A 20,947-nucleotide genomic window follows, 5' to 3' on the forward strand; every position below is an offset into this window, starting at 1 on the left:
ATCAGATTACAGCAGGCAAACTTAATATAAAAATTTACGGTAATTCGCAATTCAAATAGGTTTGAATTTCACTTCATTAAAATCTATTTATGTTGTTTTAATTTATACAATAAAATAAATATCAAATATCCTTTGAGCTGAGCAAGCTATTTTTGAACTTCACGTCCCATAGTTCCGCGCTGCATCCCCTTTCCTACTACTTCCTCTCGCCTTGCGCAAGCTCACATCGTAGGAGAATGCGGATTTCGAAGCTAAAAAGCATAGCTAGCCGTTAAGCTAAAAACAAGCTTCTTGTTGTTGGGCTTCAGACTGGTTAAATGTCTAAAACAAATTCACAGCCCGCGTCGTCTTCGGCAGCGACGACCGCTACAGGGGGGCCATCTTCGTCCTCGTCGTCTTCGCCCGCGGGGGGCTCGACATCGCCCGCAACCGTGTTGAACGTACAGCCCGAGAAACCTCAACATTACACGTACGTAGCTGGTTAGCAGGGTTAGCTGGCTGGGTGTACACAACCTCACGTGCACTGCCACACACACAAAAATGCATACATTTTACTACGGACCGTGGTTGCGTAATAAAACTTTCAAATGTTTGGAGTGAAGTAAAGAGGCTGGTAACCCAGTGTTTTCTGGTCCCGATGAGGAGGCCTAATGTCACCCAGTAACCATTTCTTAAAAGTTGTTTAATGCAGCATTTTAACTGCCCCTGTGTGACACTGTTGCATCAATTTAGGTTTGTTCGCTGTTTAGTAAATTCCATAGTGATGTATTTTATGATAATTATTTGTAGAAGCTTATGCTAGTATTAGTTTTGGCTATTGCTGGTAGAATGCCTTGAAGTTTTCAATTCTAGTCGCATTATCACCTAGAACTTCCAACTTATTTCGTAGAGATTTCACTGTGAAATGGGAAGAAAACGGTACACGAGCACTAGATATTACAACTAACATTTCCAAAGCGTTGGTAGAATAGTGTATCTATTTACCCACCATCTAGTATGTCTATTTAGTTTAGTCATTAGTTTGGCGATTTTGGTTAGTGTTTGTGCAAAATGTTCCTCAATGTTTGTTTAACCTCAAGCATCAATTCTGACCAACATTTCTGTCCCTGTTGAAAAAGCATCCCCACAGCATGATGTTGCTGCCACCATGTTTAACCCTTTGGGGTGGGGATTTCATACGTAGCATTTTGCATGTTGGCCAAAAGTTTACATTTTTCTATCATTTGGCCAGAGCACCTCTTTCCAAATATTTGTTGCTTGTAGCAAATTTGAAGATGGGACCTTGTGGGTTTTTTATTCTCCTCCACATTTTTATTCCTGCCTTATCTTTCTCATAAACTGGACATAGACATGTGCATGAAACGTAATTTTTCTTTCACTACACAATTATTTTCTACTTTGTGCTCAAAACTGCGATAAAAAACATTGTTTATAATTTTAATGTGATAGCATAGGAAGATCTCTGCAAGGGATGTGGATATTCTAGCTTTATGTAGACAAACTATTTGCATATTTAAAAATACCAGGTTTTGATTTAAAAAAAATAAATAATGTTGCACAGACATTAGTCACATTCTTTCCTGTTGTCTTCTTACTTTCCAGATATCTCAAAGAGTTCAGAACGGAGCAGTGTCCCCTGTTTGTGCAGCACAAATGTACACAGCACCGGCCTTTTTCCTGCTTCCATTGGCATTTCTTGAACCAGCGGCGTCGCAGGCCCATCCGCAGACGGGACGGGACGTTCAACTACAGTCCAGACGTCTACTGTACCAAATACGATGAGGGAACAGGCACATGTCCAGAAGGAGATGAGTGAGTGCTGCTAAGGCTTTTCATCTTCCTAAAATACTCTCCAGATTGTAGGGTTTTTTTTTTCCAATTCATGAGGACAAAAAAGTAAAGAACGGCAACAAAGTAACCCGGAGTTGACAAACTTCATCTGTGTTTTTGCGTTGTTTATCATAGAAAATTCAGTTCAGGTCATTTAACGAGTAACTCTTTTTGCATCGTTTTGTTTTCTACTACCCCGTGGCCCTTTTTTGTAGAATTTACTTTACAGCTCCGGGTGTCTGAAACATTTGCAGGACATCATCACATCCTCTCAAAACACTTTATCATTATTTATGTGGAACTTCATTCGTGCATCTCCGACAAACGTGGGTCGTAGCTACACAAAACGCCTATTTTCACTCGACTATTGCTACTTTCTTTCAACTTACTGCGTCATGCATAATCTTCCCAAGTAGCGTTAGCACCTTTTTTGTCCCTAGTGGGGAATTGATGTTGACATATACACACAGAAACTTTGAAAAGAATAGACTGAAAAGAAACTTCAGGGTGTAACCGTGGAGTTTTCACTATGCTAATCTGGCAGTTTCTAGCATTCACTGTACCAGAATACTCAAACATTCTTTATTTAAATTTACCTGCAGGGATTTCAAGTGGACCCGATGTCTTATTGCTGTTTGTGAACCCAAACAGCAAGAAGACATCCTGCTGAAATGTTCAGATTTTCAACCAAATGGTTGTTTTTAGCCTGTTCCTGCATATTTATACAAACAAAAATCTTTAAATGTGTTTAAATTTGTGCTAATAGCCAGTTTTCAGATCCTCCTCGAGGAACCAGGAATTTGTAGAAATTCATATTCTCTGGCACAGACGTTCTACAAGACTTTTCCTTTTTTTGTGTGTGTGTTTCACTCCAGATGTCCCTTCCTGCATCGAACTGCGGGCGACACCGAGCGGAGATACCACCTCCGCTATTATAAGACCGGATCGTGTATCCACGAAACGGATGCGAAAGGCCACTGCAGTAAGAACGGCTCCCACTGTGCCTTTGCTCACGGATCGCATGACCTGCGCAGTCCCGTTTTTGATATCAGGTGTGCAGCATTAGAACCTATCTCCCGTCTAGTTTTTCGCCTCCGGGTTTGTCGTTGCTGATGTTCTCCCTGTGTTCTGCGCTCCACAGGGAAGTGCAGGTGCTGGACTCTCAAGGAGGGTCGGGGCCGGCGGAAGGAGGCGGCGGAGACGCACAGTCGGGCCAAGCGGCGAGCACGGCTCTTATAGAGAAGATCTTGAGCGAAGAACCGCGCTGGCAAGGTAAATCTGAAATATGGAACCAGGTGTCCCAGCAGGGAACAGCTTTTTTCTTCTGCTAACAAATGTTTTCACAGAAATTTTGTATGAGATACCAGTAAAACATGCAAGCTAACTTATGAATAACTTTTATGATTCAGTTGTTGTGCTTTTAATAATCACCTTCATAACAGTAATGGCCAAAGCTGCACAAAAAATATTCATTCTACATGTAAGATTAAAAAAAAAGAAGTATTTCTGTTCTATCCACGACTCCCCAAGTGGCAGTTTTAGCTTCAGTTGGTTCATATTCTGTAAAAAAAAAAAACCATCTCATTAGCATTGTTTGCTATCTACGTATTAATTGGTTAATCCAAAAATTAATGAACAAGTCAGTCCTGCGCTGTGTTGATGTGAAGGCCAGTTTACAGGCCTGACCTTTTCACATGTGGCCTAAGGAAGCCTAAGAAGCTCTACAGGGTTGTTTTGAGGCTACTGATCGTATTGCTCTTTGCCAGCCACATGGAGAGGATATCAATTGCATGAAATTGAATGTTGATGTCAGAGGCATTTTTTTTAGCCTGCAGATGCATTCTGTGCTATAGACGATTGAGAGATCACTAAAATGTTCCATTTTAGGTAATAAATGCTTATTTTCTTATTCCAAAAAGGAATTGATTTACTTATTTGTTTTATTTAAATTCTGTAGATTTTTTTCATCTGATTAATCAGTAGAATAATCAATTACTAAAAGAATTGCTAGTTGCTGCTTCCGAGGAACCATAATTGGGAATTGTTGAATTTCTGTGTTATTCCGGGCTATAAATATGATGCGACCGTTTCTCGTTACCACTTTTAAAAATGGGAAACACAACAGAGCACGGCATTCAAACAGAGCCGATTTGTGCATAAATCAGGAAACGGCAGAGAGAAACAACTTGTCACCTAAATGTGCCCAGATCTCCAGCAAGAGCAGTTTAAACATTTTCTTTTCAAATAAGGTACCATTGGATGTGTTCCAGTCACCCGCCTGACAGATTGCTCTCCTTTTTTATTCCAGATAACAATTATGTGCTGTCCCACTACAAGACGGAGCTCTGTAAAAAGCCCCCCCGCCTGTGTCGTCAAGGATACGCCTGTCCGTATTACCACAACAGCAAAGACAGGCGGCGCAGCCCGCACAAGCACAAATACAGGTGACTTCCTGTTTCAGTTCTTGAATACTCTAATCATTTTTAGTTGGTTCGTGTTTTGTTAAAGAGAGAACCCTGTTTTTTTGTTGTTTTTTTTCTTGCCACCGCAGAGCGCTGCCATGTCCGGCGGTGAAACAGGGCGAAGAGTGGGGGGATCCCAGCAAGTGCGAGGGAACAGAGGGATGTCAGTACTGCCACACGAGAACAGAGCAGCAGTTCCACCCGGAGGTTGGATTAGCTTCCTGTTGTTCTGCCGGAGTCTAACGTAGAAACCACAGGAGCTGATTGGGAACTGTTTCCTTCATTACAGATTTATAAATCCACCAAGTGTAATGACATGCAGCAATGTGGCAGCTGTCCCAGAGGACCATTTTGTGCCTTCGCTCATGTTGAAAGTAAGATCCCAGGGAACGGCTCTGCATTTTAACGTCTGTCGATTAGTTTTTTTGTTGTAGTTCCATATCTCTTTGGTTTGAATCCTCCCCCAGAGCCTTTTGCTGCGGAGGAGTCGATTTTCCCCAGCCCCGGCTCCCCTCCTCCCCTGAGGCTCCTGGATCCCCTTCCCGGCCATGACGTTTCCCAGAGCCCCGGTGGTCACGGCATGGGGCTCAGCTCCGTGTCAGACCACTTCTCCCCCTCTGCAGTGTCCTGCGTGGCAGAGCAAGGGCTGCTGGGTAGCGTTTTGTCGCTATGTGAGGGTGCCAGCGGGGGAGTAGACCCGCTGTCTCCTTGGGCTGGGGAGAGAGGGTACGGCAGGGCGCCAGGATTTGAACGGGAAGATCAGGTGAGGATGTGGGCTTTGGAAAACTCAGGAGGACTGCAAATCAGGCAATTAATTGGATAAATAATTTGGACATTCTAAAAATTTTCAATTTAGCTACTAAAGCTAAAGAGTTGGAGAGTATGAGGCAATTGGGAAAATAAACTTTTTATTGAATCTTTTTAGCATCTTTTTACAACATTTGCTCACAATTTCAGGCCAAACACAGAGGGTTCGCTCTCGAACATCGCAGCAGAGAATTTGCTTCGGCACAGAGCAAACAGGTACAAATCCCTTAAAAATTGAACCGCCAAAGCTTTGCCTATAAACTCTTTTTGTGTCTGTTTTGAAACTGCCGAAGGATTAAATTCTGTTATTTCTTCTTCAGGACTTGTTAGTGTTCCTCCCTGTCGGCAGCCCGTTGAGTCTGTCCTCCAGCATCCCCTCCAGTCTAGCCGCCACACCCCCCAGCCCCGCCGCTCTCGGCCCACCGGGGTCCGGCGTCTCCTCGGGAATGAACGCTAACGCCCTGCCTTTTTACCCCACCAGTGAGACGGTTGAATCAGTCGTTGGTACGTAATAAAACAATACTAGAATTCATATTTCTGCTGCAGCTGACATGAGATCTGATTAAAAGCAAACACCCCGGTGTTGCTGTGTGACAGAGTCGGCTCTGGACGATCTAGATCTGAATGACTTTGGAGTTTCTGCGCTGGAGAGGAGCATGGAGAGCAGTTCGGCCCTACCCAGTGTTGGGGTGATGCTAGGTATTTCAAAACATGAAGGTAAAATAAACACAAAACCACACAGAAGGAATCATTTGTAAGACATTTTCCTGTTTTCTCCGGTTTTGCAGGAGGCAACCAGATTCAGAGTTCGGCTCCGGTCAACATTCCAGGATCGTTCAGCAGCTCCGCCCCTTTCAGCTCTCCGTCTCCGTCGCCCCCAGTCAGGCCACAAGCCTCACCTTTCTTCTCTTCTCACCCGTCACAGCCGAGCTTATCAGAGAGCCCCTTCCTCGGACCATCTCACAGCACTTTAGGTACGAAGATCAGATTCAAGATGCAATTTTAAACTTCATGTGAATTCATGTGTCTAAAATAAGGCCTTGAAAAGCCTTAAATCCATTCAAAAATGCAAGTTGGCCTCAAATATGTTAATCACAGGTCTTAAATTTTGTCGTGATAGGAAATTTTATTTTTTATGTTTTTTTTCTTGTGGGACTTGTCTGTCAGGCAAAAGTTTGAGTCACATGCAAATATCTTCATTGCGTGCCGTGATTCGAAGCATTTGAGGCTACTGCTAGCTAATATACCCTTGCGTGCTAGTGCGTAGCTTAAAACGAGATATTCACTTAGCCTAGCTTGATTTAGTCCAGCGTATCAGACGATTAATTGAATAAATAATTTGTACATTCTAAAAATGTTCAGTTTAGCTGCTAAAGAGTTGGAAAGTATGAGGCAATTGGGAAAATAAACTTTTTATTGAATCTTTTTAGCAGCCTTGATAAATTTTTTTTTTACCCCTCCAGGGGGTCTTTTTGTGGGCTCTAGTGTCCCTTATATGAAAGTAAGCTGACAGGAGAGAGGGGAAAACATGCGGCAAATATCGTCGGGTCCGGGAGTTGAACCCGCGACGGCTGCGTCGAGGACTCAAGGCCTCCAAACATGGGTTGCGCTATCCCCTACACCACCATGGCACGCCCCAGCTAGGCACTTTTAAGCTAAGTGCCTAGCTTAAAACAAGTCATATGCAGTATATAAAGCTACTGTTTTTATTAAGCTTGATTGTAATGCAGCAGTTTCCCCCAACCAGTCCTTACATTTATATTTCTTTCAGTCTTAAATTTCATTCAACGTGTCATCAAGGTTTTAAAAAGTCTTACATCTGACTTGTTAAAACCTGCAGAAACCTTAAATTAATACTTATTACACCTCTATTTATATTACTTTGTTTTTTCGTAGGCCTGAACGGCATGAGCACAAACATCTGGGAGCACTTCCCGTCGGGTCAGGGTTCTCCTGGCACCCCTCCCGCCCTGCTGCCCTCCGGCCCCTGTGCAGAGACCGCCAGGCTCAAGCAGGAGCTGGAGGACGCTCACAGGGCTCTGAAGCAGTGGGGTCACAGCTGGAGGCACACGGCTCAGGTAGGTAGGTAGAGGAGCGGCAACGGCTGCGTTTCCGTAGCGCAAGCACAGCCGTGACACAAAGCCGGAGTGACTCAGCGACGCGCTCGTTTGTTTTTTCCCAGTCGTGGGCCGCCGTCAAAGCGGACGCGGAGGAGTCTCGCACGACCGCAGCCCGGCTTGCCGTGGAGGCCGAGCGGGCCCGGGAGGCTGAGGAGGAGGCGCAGAGGCAGATCTCTCTCCTGCAGGAGGCGCTGGAGAGCTTGCGGAGCGGAGACAATCCCCACCTTGCACTGCATCAGCTCCAGCTGCTGCACCGCCTGCCGCTGGAGTCGGTCCTGAGCCTACAGGCTCAACTCTGCAGCTGCTTACATGCTGTGGAACAGGTGATCCTTCAGATGTCAAGCCACTATCATATTTGGCATTATCTATAAACCCCAGTAGAACTAAAAAAAAAATGGAAAAAAGAAATGCAGCGCGGGCCAAATATAAGCAAACATATATTTTCAGGTTTGCTTCGCATTTCACTGCAGTGTGAACATAACATAAAAGTAACATTTAGAGACTGAAATTGTTCTTTAGAAATAGTTTCAGTCAGATTGGATGGAGAACATTACCACAGATTCTCAGTTGGATTTTGATTATGGACTTTATTTCCACTTCTGATTCCAATATCTGAAGTTTTGTATCGACCGATACTGATCCGATGCAGAAAAGCGGCTGAATTGACTTGAAACATTTCTTTTTTCAAACGCAGACATAAATGTACTGAAGTACAAATGTATTTGATAACTTTGCACCAGTGCAGCACACTAAGCTACACCAGTAGCTTCACAAGCTTGGTGAAACTTGTAAAAACAACACAACTTTAATTTGCTCAGTCAGTGCAATTAAGAGTACAACAGTAGAGTGCAAATAAATAATAAAGAAACTGACAAAAACAAACTGAAAAAAAAGTTCAAATTGTTTAGAAAGTGTAATTAGTAATCCTAAATATAATGTAAAATAAGTAACAAAGCATAGTATCAGACTGGACAGGTTGCTACTGATGCATACCGATCAGTGCATCCCTAGCTGAAAGGTGACAAAAGTCTTAAGGTTTATCTTACTCTGTAAAGAAGTACATCTTCCCTTTGCAGTCTCCATGGTAACACTGCGTCCCGCCCTCGTGTCTGCCAGGTGGTGTACAGGAAGCAGAGGCAGTGCTGCGTGACGTGCGGGGAGCAGGGCTCGGCCTCGCTGCCCTGCGGCCACGGACTCCAGTGTGAGAGCTGCACCGAGTGCCCGCTCTGCCCCGAACAGACCGCCGAACAGCAGCTCTCCTGACCTCGCCGCGCCGTGGGACCGCTCCAGATTCCACACCAGTCAGTCCTGATTCCACACCTTACCAGCCTCGGATCCCGACCACCGTTTCGGCACGACTAAAAGAGACCAAAACCACGTCGCCGCAGCGGCACGAGCGCCGATTGGATCGCGTACTTTGAACGCGAGAGTCGCTAAGGAAGTGCTCTCGCCGCGGAATTGGACGTCATTATTGTCGCCAGTGTTACCCAAGGAAAACAATACGTTCCGCTAGTTAATGCTCTCGACCAGCAACACTGTACGTCCCCCCCCCACCCCCCCTGATTCACTTGTGAAAATAACTTAAAAATACCTGCTGTTATATTTTACTCTGACCCCTAACTATGAAGCATTTACATAGCTAGTTTTAAATGATATAATTCAAAAAGTATAATCTCACTTTAGTGACAATATTTCCCCAGAGTGTCGTGCATCCATCCGGAGAGTTTTGTGATTCGCCGGGGGCGGGGAGACATAAAGACGTCCGCTTTTTATATTTTTGGCACTTAAAACTCCAACAGAGTTTGGCGTGTTTCCCCCCCCCATCCTCCACAAAACAGGGAAATAAATTGTGCAGTGTTCGTCCTGGTGTTGTGATCGTATCGTCAGTCTGAAAACTGCCTCGATGGATGGATGACACCGTAGATAATCAAGTTTTTTTTTAAATTATATTTCAGGGAGTAAGAACATCTTTAGAGAAAAAAAAGGTCACTCTGGAAACACTTAAACGGCATACCTCCAATGATTCTTCATTGCTACAGCTCATCACAGTGCTGCAAGCAGAGTGTCTTGTTTATTAGTAATTAAGAAATTCAAATAGTTAATTTTTTTTTTTTTTGAAAAATAGAGTTTGCTCAAACGTCTAATTAATGGCCTTGAGTTTTTAAATTTTTTTCATACTCAGGTTTTTTTTGTCTCTGCAGAAATTATAGGAAGGTGTAACAAATGAGGCCAACAGGTCCAGTTTCAGATATTATTTATTTTAACACCCTTTATGTTCAATATGAATCAAGCTCAGAACACTCAAAAAAAGTAAAAAACAAAATAAAATAAGGCTTTTTAGCTATTTTTAAAAAACAAATATGTGACAGCTTTCTCTGCCAAATTTCTACATTTGTAGTACTCTTGACATTTCAGTCTTTCAACAGTGTATAATATATATATCTCATATATATTATATATAAATGTATACATATACATAAGTGATGTTATATCTTTCTCTTGCACTGATTGGACGAACCATCGGGAAGCATGCGGACATGTAAATGTTGAAATGCAGGCGCGGAAGTGTTTTTCGGATCACTGTGATGGTCATGTTGTCCACACACAACTCATGCACCACCAGTGTTTTCTTTCTGAGTGCATTCTTTTTCTTTTTTTGTCTTTTGGTACTGATCATTAAAAACAAATTGTATATTTTTGGAGGAAGAACGCGTCTCCGTGCGTTTGTCATTGCTGGACCGCCTCCTGGGATTGTTTCTCCCGTTGGCGTCGCTTCTTGACGAAAGCCTGAGCCTCTCGCTCTCCTCTCCGGGACTCCAGCAGCTTCAAGATGCTGTCCTCTGTGAACACGCAGTCAGGCGGAGGGAAACGTTAGCCGATGAAATGAAACTAAACGTCTAATTTCCCTCAGATTCTAGTCTTCGGAAACCAATAGATCAAAAATATCTTTAAAGGGGCAGTGTTTTCCAGACGCACAGTGCAATTTTATAGCGCAATCAAGTAACTATGTTGCCTTCAGTTGTTATAGAAATGCTGTATTTATCCAATATGACTTAAAAGAAATTTGACTGTCATTTAACGCCCTAAAATTGGGCCTGTCGCTTTAAAAAAAACAAACTCCTGCTCTTCCTGAAACTCTACTTTCTGTAAGTCATTCCAACATGGCTCCTCTAATAACCCTTCAACAATGTTTTTACCACAGTTTCACTGAGAAGTAACATGTATGATGAGCTCAGCAGACGCTCAGTTCCACCAGGTGTTTGCTAATTGCTGCTGGCTAGTCTGAAGGAGCCGAGTGGGGGAAGCTGTGAGGCTTGGAAACTGCAGCATTGAGGAGGAGCTGTGTATAGCAAGGTATCCTGCCATGTTTTTTAATCCGCTCCTTTATTAAATGATTTAAAAAAAAACACCTGGTTGCCATGGAGATTAAAGGATTTCTCAAACATGCATGAAAGAGTCAAAGCAACACTACAGGTGTGTTTTTGATGAGGGAATAACATTATAACTTAGAAGTACTTTATTCATCCCAGCAGGGAAATTACGTTTTTTTTTCTTTTTTTTTTAGATGTGACGCTCAAAAAAGTCTATTTTACATAATACTGCCCCTTTAATAATAACAACCAAAAGTTTAAACCAAAACAAGACATTGTTCCTCCTGAATCTACAACAAATTAGGAGAACAGATTGAATTTAATGCTAGATACAGTGAAGGTTAAAGGGAATGCTTATAAGCTATAGCAAGGTATCCTGCCATGTTTTTTAATCCCACTCCTTTATTAAATGATAAAAAAAAAAAAAAACGTTTTACCATTAGGTTTAGGGTGCGTCAAAGGCAGGCGTATCTTCTCGGGTGCTGAGTCCATCTGCGAGTCGACTTTCTCTCCTTCTTGTTCTGAAACTCCAGGTACGACCTCGAGGGCCAGGAACGCCTCGCCCTCAAAGTCATCTGGCCTCAAGGTGTCGTGGTCCAGAACCGTGATGACCAAGCACGCTCCTGGAGTCCGGCACTGATCCAGCGAAACCAGGCTGCGATACAGAGAACAAGTCGGCGGGGGAATTGACCTCTAAAACAATCCCACGGGAAGCAATAAAGAAGTAGCGAAGTGTAATCTGCCAGTGGAGCTGGTACTTTTTCCATCAATATTAAGGAATTATTGACTGAAAGCAAGTTCCTATATCTGAATAAAAAGTTACTTGTACGTCAGTTTTGTCTTATTTCAACTATACCAAGATATTTGCAGTAGAAACTAGGCCGGAATACTTTGTGAGATTTTGTGTTTGTGCAGAGAGAGACGTACAAATCGAAGGCCTCGTCGAAGAGGGGGTTGAGATCGCAGCTTTTGTACTGGGTGCAGCGCGGCTCTATCTCGGGGAAGACGTGGTTGGGTTCCAGGCACAGCCGCACAAACGGGTCGCTGAGGCCTGGAAAGCATCAAAGCACCAGGTCATGTAGGTAGGGGTCTCAAGCATTTTTCTTTATTTATCTATCGACCGTGGAAAAGTATTCACACTCCGCTCCAACTTTTTCTGTTTTAAATTTAAACATTATTGTGAAAAACCATTCATGAGGACAACCCTAAACACGCACTTGATAGTGTAAAGGTGACCTCTTCCTTGAACAGGTTAGGATAGATCGATGGACTATACAAAACAAGTTCATAGCAATTCTTGGACAAAATTATTCTTAGAAAATGAGATCTTAGTCTGCACAGTTCTGCCTATCTTGAGTTGTTTCAGGGCCTCTTGTCACTTTAAATTCAAATAAACTGCTAGCCACGCCCCCCGCTAACCAACGTTTACACTAGCACGTGAAAATGGCTGCAAACGGATGCGCGATCATACAACCGTGCATCTTTGAAAAGCAGAAGTGGAGCCTCCTGCGCAACCGACAAGAATGCAGCAAGTGGATTCTGGATGGTAAAGTCAACAACAAAACATTTGTCTTTTCCAGTAGCCATTGCTCAGCGCACCGAACATGGCGGAGCTCGGCTTGGGTTGCTACTTAACAACTCTGGCTCAATTAGTTTTTGAAATGGCTCATTTTTCAGACACCAAAAAGAACATTAACTCATTGCAAAAAAACTAACAAAAAAAACACAAAACAACGGCTTGAGCTGTTCTTAGCAGCAGTAGAAATCCAAACTGAAGTACAAAAACATACAAAATGTGAATTTTGCACAATAGGTCCCCTTTAAATCTGAACATTTGACCCGGAATTGCCGTTGACAGGCTTTCCCCCCGTACAAACTCCCTGAGCTAGAGCTGCTTTACAAATCAATAATAAGGTGTTTGAATACTTTAAGGAAGCCAGTGCACAGCTGTGATTGTTGTGGTGTACCATTGGAGTCCATTGGCAGGAGGCTGACTGCATTGAGCACCTCGATGTGCAGCCTCTGGTCGGACCTCCTGTAGGATGTGAGGAGGGTGACCGCTCCATATTTTTCCCCTTGGTAATCTCTCTGCGAGACGGTTGAAGCAGAATAAAGCGTGAAAAAAGAACTCTCACAGGAGTTATCTGAAATATCCAACATTTCATATTTTTAAATAAATAACTCACCTGCTCTGATATTTTCCTTTTAAAGAACTTCTCTATGAGCTGGTGGCTGGTCAGCGAGTGGTGAGTGAGGTGAGCCTTCAGCTTCTGTTCAAGCATTAGGAAATCACAGAAATCAAGCCTTTTCACTGCTCTACCTAATTTTTATTTATTTTTTTTTCAACAGACAGACAACGGACCTGGATTGATTACATTTCAATGAAATACTAGAGAACTCAGCTGCCGGCGTCCAAGGGGAACTCACCTTGTATTCGTCGGAGTGCAACGCCTTCTCAGGAAGTCCGTTTCCGTCGGCGTGGAAACACTGCTCGAGACACTAAAAACAGAGGACACACGCCGTGAGGCTGCGGCAGACGACTACCAAGAGGGGAGTGAGCTCTGTCGGCAAAAGCCAACCTGCAGCGTGTACAGCAGCCTCTGGCAGAACACCATGAGCCCTTCTTGCTGCAAATGCTGGTTGGAAACCTGGTAAAGAATTTTCACAGAGTTTTGCCACAACGGAGTCAGGAGGCTGGTCACGGGAGAGGGGGGAAAAAAACACAACAAAAAACACAAATCGATGTTTAAAGAAAGGGATCAACGGACGAAAAGGAGGCGGTTTGGCAATGTTTGACGGAGACGAGTCAGCGGAGCACCTGTTGAAGTTCTCTTGAACCAGGTTTTCATTCATGTACTTAAGCTCCTGTTCGAGGTAGCGCATTAGAGGGGCTGCAGCCTAGGAGGAGAGGAGCGACATGAAGGGAGAAGAGCAGCTGACTGTTAGAGAGAGAGAAATAAGAAAGAAAGTATCGTAACGAGGAGCAGACTCACGTCCTCTGTGGACTTGGAGGGGATCCTCCGCCTGGTGGACATGCTCCTGACGTGAGTCTCGATGTCTGTGTTTAACTGAGAGCGCAGACGGAGCCGGGTTTACTTTTGATTTCATTCAGCTCAGGAAGGTTAAAAACAAGCACGTTTCTTTCACAAACACTGCCTTTGAAAGGTTTTCCCCGTTTTCTCACATTACAACCACAGACCTCAGTCTGAACTGTAGGGATCGTCTGCGAAAAACCGACAAGAAGCAGCACAAGAGTGTGAAGTGAAGCTAATGATGCATAGCTTTCCTTTTTTTTCTTCTTAAAACAAAAAATTTAAATCAGAACGGTGTGACACATATCTTTCAAGTCAAGGGACTTTGACTAGGCCATTCTGACTTGTCTTGATGAGAGGTGAGCCTCCACCCCAGTCTCAGGTCTTCAGATTTCTGTCGACAAAAAGCATTTGGGACGCACCGATCCACTTATTTTCACTTCCCATCCCAATATATCACTAGCTCTTCATCATCAATATTAGGGAATTATTGACTAAAAACAAACTCTTAATTGTTACTGAAAAGTTACTTGCAAGTTAGTTTTGCCTTATTTCAAGTGTACTAAGATATTTGCACTAGAAACTTGACCAAAAGTACTTGGTAAGATGTGTTTTTCCAGTGGATGTTGTCCTGAGACGATGTATTTAGGATGATGTCCAGTTTCCACTAAACAGTTGTTCTTTTTCTTTTTTTTTGTCAAAACAAGATTAAATATTGCTTGTGTCAAGACACTCTTCCGCGAGTGCGCAACAATTAACTGGTTTGTCGGCAAGTTCTCACACCTGAGTCATAAATTTCTACTTTGTTTTTTGTCTGAATATCAGAGAAAAGGGGTTCAAACGCAAATCCACGCCACGCTTTCAGATTCGTACTTGCAAACCGTCTACAGCCGCGATTCGTTTTCGTCACACGTCCGAATCGTGAAGGACTTCATCGTGTGGGTTCGTCACATGAAGTCCCAACGGAACACACTGAAGCGCGTGACCTGCGGCGTACCTGTCTCCCCAGAGTGTCGAGCGCTGACCGGATCTCCTTGCAGAGGATGCTCTTGGCTTGCTGAAGCTGGGAATGCAGCGTGTTTTCAAACTGGCTCTGCCCTATGACGCTCTCGGTGCGGACGCGAAGGACCTCCCAGTTGAGCTGAGCGGGAAGGCGGGTCAGCACCGAGCGCAGGTGCTCCAGGTCGTTCACTACGACGCACAGCTGCAGGGGAAGGGGAAGGAGAAGAAGAAAAAGAAAACACCTGAGACACACGGAGGAAAATGTGCAGAAAAGTTTCTAAACGAACACGAGTGAAGATGTGCTCGGCTACCATGTTGATGGCAATGCTGTGGTCCGAGTTCTCAGACAGCACCCGGACCCGCTCCTTTAGGAGGTGACAGTAGTTCACTACAATCTTACAAACATCCTGGAAACATAAGTAGAAATTTACTTAATTTAATCAGTTGCATAAAACAGCTGTAAAGCCGCAGCATGTAACTTTTACAAAAACGATTTTCTTTTCTTTTTTTATTACACATTTATTAAAAATGTCACCGTGAGAATCTGGTATGAGACAAATAATCTACTATTGCCGTCTGAAGAAATGCGATCAGAAGCGACCAATCAGAGCCAGGAGGGGGTGTCTCAGCGCTGACAATCAGCATCATGTGCGTACTGCTAAATGTGCTAACGGCCAGCGAAACAACTTAAAGTTACACAAAAACCGTTGTCGTCAATAACGAATTTTATTGGACGATAATTTGTCCCAGTAATTATTCCGTTGGACAATAATATAGTTGTTTTTAGACCATTTTCAATTAATATATTGATAATGGCTTAATAATGTACATTTACCCTCTTAAAATTTTTTTACAGAACCACTCCACACTGGAACTGGAAGATACTTTAAATATCCAAAATAAAAACACAAGCAAAAACAAGAAATAAAACGGAAATAAAAACCACACACAACTGGAACCATAAATAAAACGATTCATGATGTAGCTGTAAACAAAATTGCCCTTTGAAAAATATTAATCATCAGAATGTAAATGATATAGCTCAGCTACATTTATTATGTGATTAATTGCTTGACAGGCTTAGTCGTTGGTGGCCGACTAGCTTTAGCATTCATAGCTGGCTCTGATTGGTCGTTTGTGATGGTTTTAACAAATATGTTTAAATTATTATTATTTTTTTTAAAAAGCAAACATATTTTTCTTTCTATAAAAGTTGCACCTCGGTGAGTTTGACCATGAGCATGAAGGCCTCCTCGGGGTCAGGCCACGACAGCTGCTCCCACAAGTGGCAGATTGGCTGGATGCAGGCCACCAGGTCCACGGCTGAGGAGCTGTGCTTTATGGGGACCGCGCCGACCTGCAGCGGCTGCAGCTGAGAGCACAACAAGCTGGGTTTAGTTCAGAACTGGGATATACTGTAGTTCTGCGGAAGTAGAGCTAAGCTACTTCCGCTAGTAGCTTCCGCCGCTAGCAGTGGCGCAAGCGCCTCCTTCTGCTCCTTTTAAAACAGGGGTCTCAAACTCCAGTCCTCAAGGGCCGCAGTCCTGCAGTTTTTAGATGAGCCACAGGTACAAAACACTGGAATGAAATGGCTTAATGACCTCCTCCTTGTGTAGATCAGTTTTCCAGAGCCTTAATGACCTAATTATTCTGTTCAGGTGTGGTGAGGCAGAGGCACATCTAAAAGTTGCAGGACTGCGGCCCTCGAGGACTGGAGTTTGAGACCCCTGTTTTAAAACATTAATGTTATAGCACCCTGCGCGCGATGCTTACGCCGCCCCCGGCGGTCGGTGAGCCATATATCGCCCACCATCAAAGACGTGTTACCTGGTCAACCTGCACCGCCCTGACCACCCGGTCCTGAGTGGTGCTGAAGGCCTGGTTCAGCCAGTACGGCAGGGCGTCCCGGAAACCTTCATGAAAGTCTGTCAGCTGGAGTAATCCCCTGAAAAAAAAAAACAACAACATAAATATTTGTTTCATTTATCTTTTATTCTGTGGCTGAGTCTTCTTGCATAGCATTTTCTCTTTTAACTCTTGTGTTTCTAGACACCATGACGGCCTTTCTTTCAACACAAAGAGCACATGATAATAAATTGGCCGTTTACATGTATGAAAACATAATGGAAAAATCAGTACGTCACAAATCATGTGACGCACTTTTATTTTGTTTTCAACCCCCTTTACTCTGATTCCCCTAATGCAATCCATTGCAACCAGTTTCCTCCATTGCATCACGCGATTATTAAATAGTAATAGATAATTGTGAACAAATTCAATGACAGCATAAGAATAATAAAAAAAACCCTGAAGAAATTCATCTAACACCAGTTGTTAGGTTAGATTTAAAAAAAAAAAACAACCACACACATCATAATAGAATCTGTGATGATTTCAGACCTTTTCTGCAGGAAGGCCTTGTCTTTGTGGATGGCCTGCAAGCTCAGATAAACGGGAAACAGGCTTTTGGAGAGGTTCTGATCCATTTGGTCCTCCATTATGGAGAGGGTTGCTTTCACTTCCTTTGCGAGCTGTGGAGAACAAGAGCCGTGAAAAGTGAGGAAACGCGGCGAGTCACGTGAACTTTATCACGTTTCCATTTGCAGCTTACCAAGGAGTCAAACTTCTGGTAGACAACAGTGAAGACATCGACTTGCACAGCACTGCGGTGAAGAGAACAACTGATCAATATCGGAGCGAAACACTTCACGCGTGTTTTATCAAAAACGTTTGGCAGATTTGCAGACAGTTTTTTCAACAACAAAAAACAAAATCTCTTGCCTCACCTGAAGAAAACTCGGTTCCACACGTCCTTGTTGTGTCTTATGTCTTCCCGAACTTCCGCAATCAGCCTAGAGAGGGCGCTCCCGATCTCTGTCAGGTCCTGCGTTTCAGCAGAGTGCAGAAATTGCGTTTGCGCGGCAACATAATAGTCAAGCTTCACTCCCACACTGCTCTCGTCAGATTCCGCAGACGCAAACGTGTGCTTGTTAGTCAGAACAGAGATCAATTCTATGCAAAAGTAATTCCGAAATATAGTAAAACATACTGCTTTTCATTGGTAAAAGAATGGAGAACCATCACTTCGCCGCTGCTTCACAGTGACGCTGCAAAAACACAAAATCTTACCAAGTATTTGGTGCAAATGTCTTTGTGCACTTTAAATAACTCAAAACTAACTTTCAAGTAACTTACAAGTTGGATATACAAATTTGTTTTGAGACAACAATTCCTTAATATTGATTAAGATTATTTCACTTATGTCAAGACATTTTCCTCATGTCATAAGTGAAATAATCTGCCAATGGAACTGGAAGCTTTTCATCAATATTGGAGCAATTATTGACTTAAAACAATAACGAAATGTTATTTGTCAGTGTCCAAAGGCATCTGCACTAGAAACTAGATTAAAAATACTCGGCAAGGTCTTGTGGTTTTGCGGTGTGTGATGAACCTTGTGCTGGTTTATCACAGAAAACTGCAACGTGATGAAAAAGGCAAAGAGAAATCAAAGGGGTGTGGAGACTTTAGCAAGGCCCAGTCGTCATCCCTCTTGCTCTGCATGACGGATGTTTCAGCTATCAGACAAAAGGTCATTTTAACTAGACATTATTGTGATATAAATCAGCTTGCCATACAGCTTTAGTACATTAAAAATCCCCCTTAAAAAAGAGAATACCAACACATTTTTATTGTGTGTATTTGAGCTTCGGTAAAGTGATGTGTCTTTTTTTTTTTTTTTTTTTTACCTTGGTCATCGGCTGATGCAACCCCTTTTTGATGGTAAACCACTCCTCTGTGCCTGTCTGGTATAAAAATCACTAATTTGATTTGATAAACTTCCATAAAAGTAAAAGTGAACCATAAAATGTAATTGGAAATATGCTCCACCTCTATGGCATCGTGGACGCCTTCGTGAAGCTCAAAGTTGGCCGGGTTCTGTTTCTGGAAAGCTTGAGTCTTACAGATCTGGACCAAGATCCTGCATTAATTATAAAAATAAAAAATAAAAAAAATCATTTATTTCATTAAATGGGGCTCATAATTAAAACACACGAGTGTGTGTGTTTTCCAGGCATACCTGACGGATGTCAGGGAGACATACCTGAGGAGTGTGTGTAGTTTCGGAGTGGCACTGGGAGTCGGGGGGAAGATGTCTCTGTATTTGGAAACCAAACAGAGTCCGTACTGCAGGAAGCCGTGAAGAGAATCCCCAAGTTCCTGTTTCTGTCAACAGAAAGAGGCGCCTTACACAACCCTCATCTGTGCTGAAATCTTAACTTCTAGTTTCCCCTGAGCTCCGACACCAAACACACGTCTGCAAGTGATAACTCAAGCAAGCTACTCGTGCAATTAGTTTCTTTGTAACTTGGAACTGTGAAATCAGTTACAAATGTGCGCTAAATGTTTAAAATCTTTTCTTGTTATGTTGTGCGTGTGTACCTACCTGCTGGTAGGGAAGCTCCTGCTGATGCCAGTGGTACTCTATGCTGGTGAGCTGATGGAACAGCACAGACGAGTCCACCTCCAAGCTCTGGTACAGTTTACTGTAAGCCACCCACTTCCTGGCAGGAGTAAGCACAATCACACTTGTTAAGAGCAGGAATATGACAGAAACGCAACACATTTTATTATAGCTAAGCTCTGTTGTTGACAGGTTACTTAGAATTATTTCACTAACTGCTGCTAGTGAAGTTTTTATTTCTTTACTTATTATTACTCTTATTATTTTAACGTTATACATATATTTTTGTCTTGTATTATTTTTATTTTTATTTTCATCAACTTATTTTATTATCATTTTTGTACACCACTTTGGTGCAGTTTGAATCCTGTTTTTAAAGCGCTATAGAAATAAATTTGACATCGACATTATTTCACAACATTTTGTGTGAAATATTCCCAGCACAAGATGTATAGCAGGGGGGGGGGAAACCATTCCAATTTTAAAATCTGTGATCTTAAAATAAGGATATGATCTTTTAAAAAGTATCTTTTCAGGGAGCAGTTCCCGTGAAGGGAGGCAAGCTAACCGTTTTTTCAGAACAGGCTCGATTTAAACAGCTCAAACCAAAACCAGTCCAGTTAATGTTATAGTAAAGTGATAGAGGTGAATTTTTGAAGTGAGCTTTCACAACCTGCGGCTCCAGTCATTCAAGAACGGCCACATCTTTGGTGTGACCTGTCCTAACAAAATGTTGCTAACTCACACGTGAACTCCACGTAGCGTAGGAATAAAAGAGCATTGAAAGAAACAGCAGCCAAGTTGGCATGAGTGTGCTTGCTTACCTGCAAGATCATATGATTTACCAGTTCTCAATTTGTACAGAAATTGCGATCGAAACAAGGATCAGTTCTAATTTTTTGTGGCTAGAAGAGTGGAGACAACGTACAGTATCACTCACACTTTTTCTGTATTTACTCAAACCATTTAGGGAACACAGACGAGGGTAGGAGCATAAAACGACAGTCAAGTGGAATTTAACCCAATTCATCATGACTGCAGTGGTGCCCCCGAGAGGGGGCACAGAGGAGGCTGTGGCCCCCATTACAACATGCTGACCACCTCAGAGAATCATGTATATGTCATAGAAAGACATACATGCAAGACCCCCAAAAATAAATTAGTTAATTCATTTAAAATATTATTTTAGCTGTGCCCTCTTAAAATGTTTTATGGCCTGGCTACCTCTATGAAAAAGTTCTGGGAGCGCTACTGCAGGGCTGATATTGAGACATGTCATAGCGGGGCAGAGATTAGTGGCTGGTTGGGTCGCGGTGAGGATGTTTCGAAATGACAGCAAAGAAACATGGTGCATTAAAGACATGTGCCTTTGTTATATTGTGCATTTACCGGTTTAAAAAGATTTTAATGTATCTACATCTTGTTAGACAGACCTTACATCAGAGCATAAAAAAGTCATTTTTTTTTAACTTTTTTTTTTTGGACATCTCTGATGAAGGCATTTGTCACAACAGTACAAGGTCAAATCAAGTGATTGATTTGTGAAAGGCCAAAGTGGCTTCAAGAGAAGTTTGTCTTTCGGCGGTCTTCGAACCCAAACCGTACGATTGCACGGCAAAAGGCGATTGCATACATCTCAAATAAATCAAATATTGGTCTTGGCTGACTTCGTGAAAATTCAGTACTGGCTTGACATTTTGCCTAATCACTAAACTCTATTAGAGGAAAACGTGGTGCTTACGCCAGGTCTTGCAGAAAAGGAGAGAGGTCGTTTTGCGTAGCGTAGAGTTCAAGCAGGGTCTGAGCCTCGCCACACAGCGCGCCTTTCCACGGAGCGGAGCTCTGCGTGAGAAAACAT

General features: G+C 42.9%; 2 protein-coding genes across 4 annotated transcripts in view; one reads left to right on the top strand and one right to left on the bottom strand.

Moving 5' to 3' along the window:
• On the top strand, positions 1-11,209 carry unk (unkempt family zinc finger). Of its 3 annotated transcripts, XM_023340423.1 has the most exons (16): positions 1-469; positions 1,603-1,812; positions 2,706-2,882; positions 2,972-3,102; positions 4,139-4,274; positions 4,382-4,499; positions 4,582-4,666; positions 4,760-5,055; positions 5,250-5,315; positions 5,420-5,603; positions 5,697-5,798; positions 5,888-6,073; positions 6,996-7,177; positions 7,282-7,542; positions 8,336-8,520; positions 11,124-11,209. In XM_023340423.1, exons 1-15 carry the CDS (start codon positions 318-320, stop codon positions 8,480-8,482), a joined length of 2,433 nt encoding a protein of 810 aa, XP_023196191.1. In that variant the 5' UTR covers positions 1-317; the 3' UTR covers positions 8,483-8,520; positions 11,124-11,209. The 3 variants fall into 3 exon arrangements, with proteins under 3 accessions (XP_023196191.1, XP_023196190.1, XP_023196192.1); XM_023340422.1 differs by lacking the exon at positions 11,124-11,209 and having other exon boundaries at positions 8,336-9,921; XM_023340424.1 differs by lacking the exons at positions 8,336-8,520; positions 11,124-11,209 and having other exon boundaries at positions 6,996-7,181; positions 7,282-7,467.
• unc13d (unc-13 homolog D) overlaps positions 9,457-20,947 on the bottom strand; it is a 19,145-nt gene continuing 7,654 nt past the window's right edge. The window contains exons 14-34 of the mRNA XM_005809631.3: positions 20,831-20,931; positions 19,072-19,189; positions 18,730-18,851; positions 18,516-18,606; positions 18,374-18,430; positions 17,411-17,508; positions 17,236-17,287; positions 17,025-17,155; positions 16,452-16,569; positions 15,844-15,996; positions 14,936-15,031; positions 14,620-14,826; positions 13,584-13,658; positions 13,409-13,488; positions 13,170-13,284; positions 13,018-13,089; positions 12,777-12,860; positions 12,558-12,678; positions 11,518-11,641; positions 11,028-11,245; positions 9,457-10,059 (exon numbers count right to left, since the gene is read on the bottom strand). Of these exons, the coding sequence (XP_005809688.1) occupies positions 9,947-10,059; positions 11,028-11,245; positions 11,518-11,641; positions 12,558-12,678; positions 12,777-12,860; positions 13,018-13,089; positions 13,170-13,284; positions 13,409-13,488; positions 13,584-13,658; positions 14,620-14,826; positions 14,936-15,031; positions 15,844-15,996; positions 16,452-16,569; positions 17,025-17,155; positions 17,236-17,287; positions 17,411-17,508; positions 18,374-18,430; positions 18,516-18,606; positions 18,730-18,851; positions 19,072-19,189; positions 20,831-20,931 (2,346 nt within the window). The 3' untranslated portion in view covers positions 9,457-9,946. The remainder of the gene's footprint in view (positions 10,060-11,027; positions 11,246-11,517; positions 11,642-12,557; positions 12,679-12,776; positions 12,861-13,017; positions 13,090-13,169; positions 13,285-13,408; positions 13,489-13,583; positions 13,659-14,619; positions 14,827-14,935; positions 15,032-15,843; positions 15,997-16,451; positions 16,570-17,024; positions 17,156-17,235; positions 17,288-17,410; positions 17,509-18,373; positions 18,431-18,515; positions 18,607-18,729; positions 18,852-19,071; positions 19,190-20,830; positions 20,932-20,947) is intronic.

Source organism: Xiphophorus maculatus, chromosome 10, assembly GCF_002775205.1.
Source record: "Xiphophorus maculatus strain JP 163 A chromosome 10, X_maculatus-5.0-male, whole genome shotgun sequence".
Classification (NCBI taxonomy): domain Eukaryota; kingdom Metazoa; phylum Chordata; class Actinopteri; order Cyprinodontiformes; family Poeciliidae; genus Xiphophorus; species Xiphophorus maculatus.

Excerpts from the sequence above, each read along its gene's own strand:
- unk (XM_023340423.1), top strand. The coding sequence starts at position 318 with ATGTCTAAAACAAATTCACAGCCCGCGTCGTCTTCGGCAGCGACGACC. Across the intron at positions 470-1,602 it reads GAGAAACCTCAACATTACAC|ATATCTCAAAGAGTTCAGAA; the intron begins GTACGTAGCTGG and ends CTTACTTTCCAG. Across the intron at positions 4,500-4,581 it reads AGCAGCAGTTCCACCCGGAG|ATTTATAAATCCACCAAGTG; the intron begins GTTGGATTAGCT and ends CCTTCATTACAG.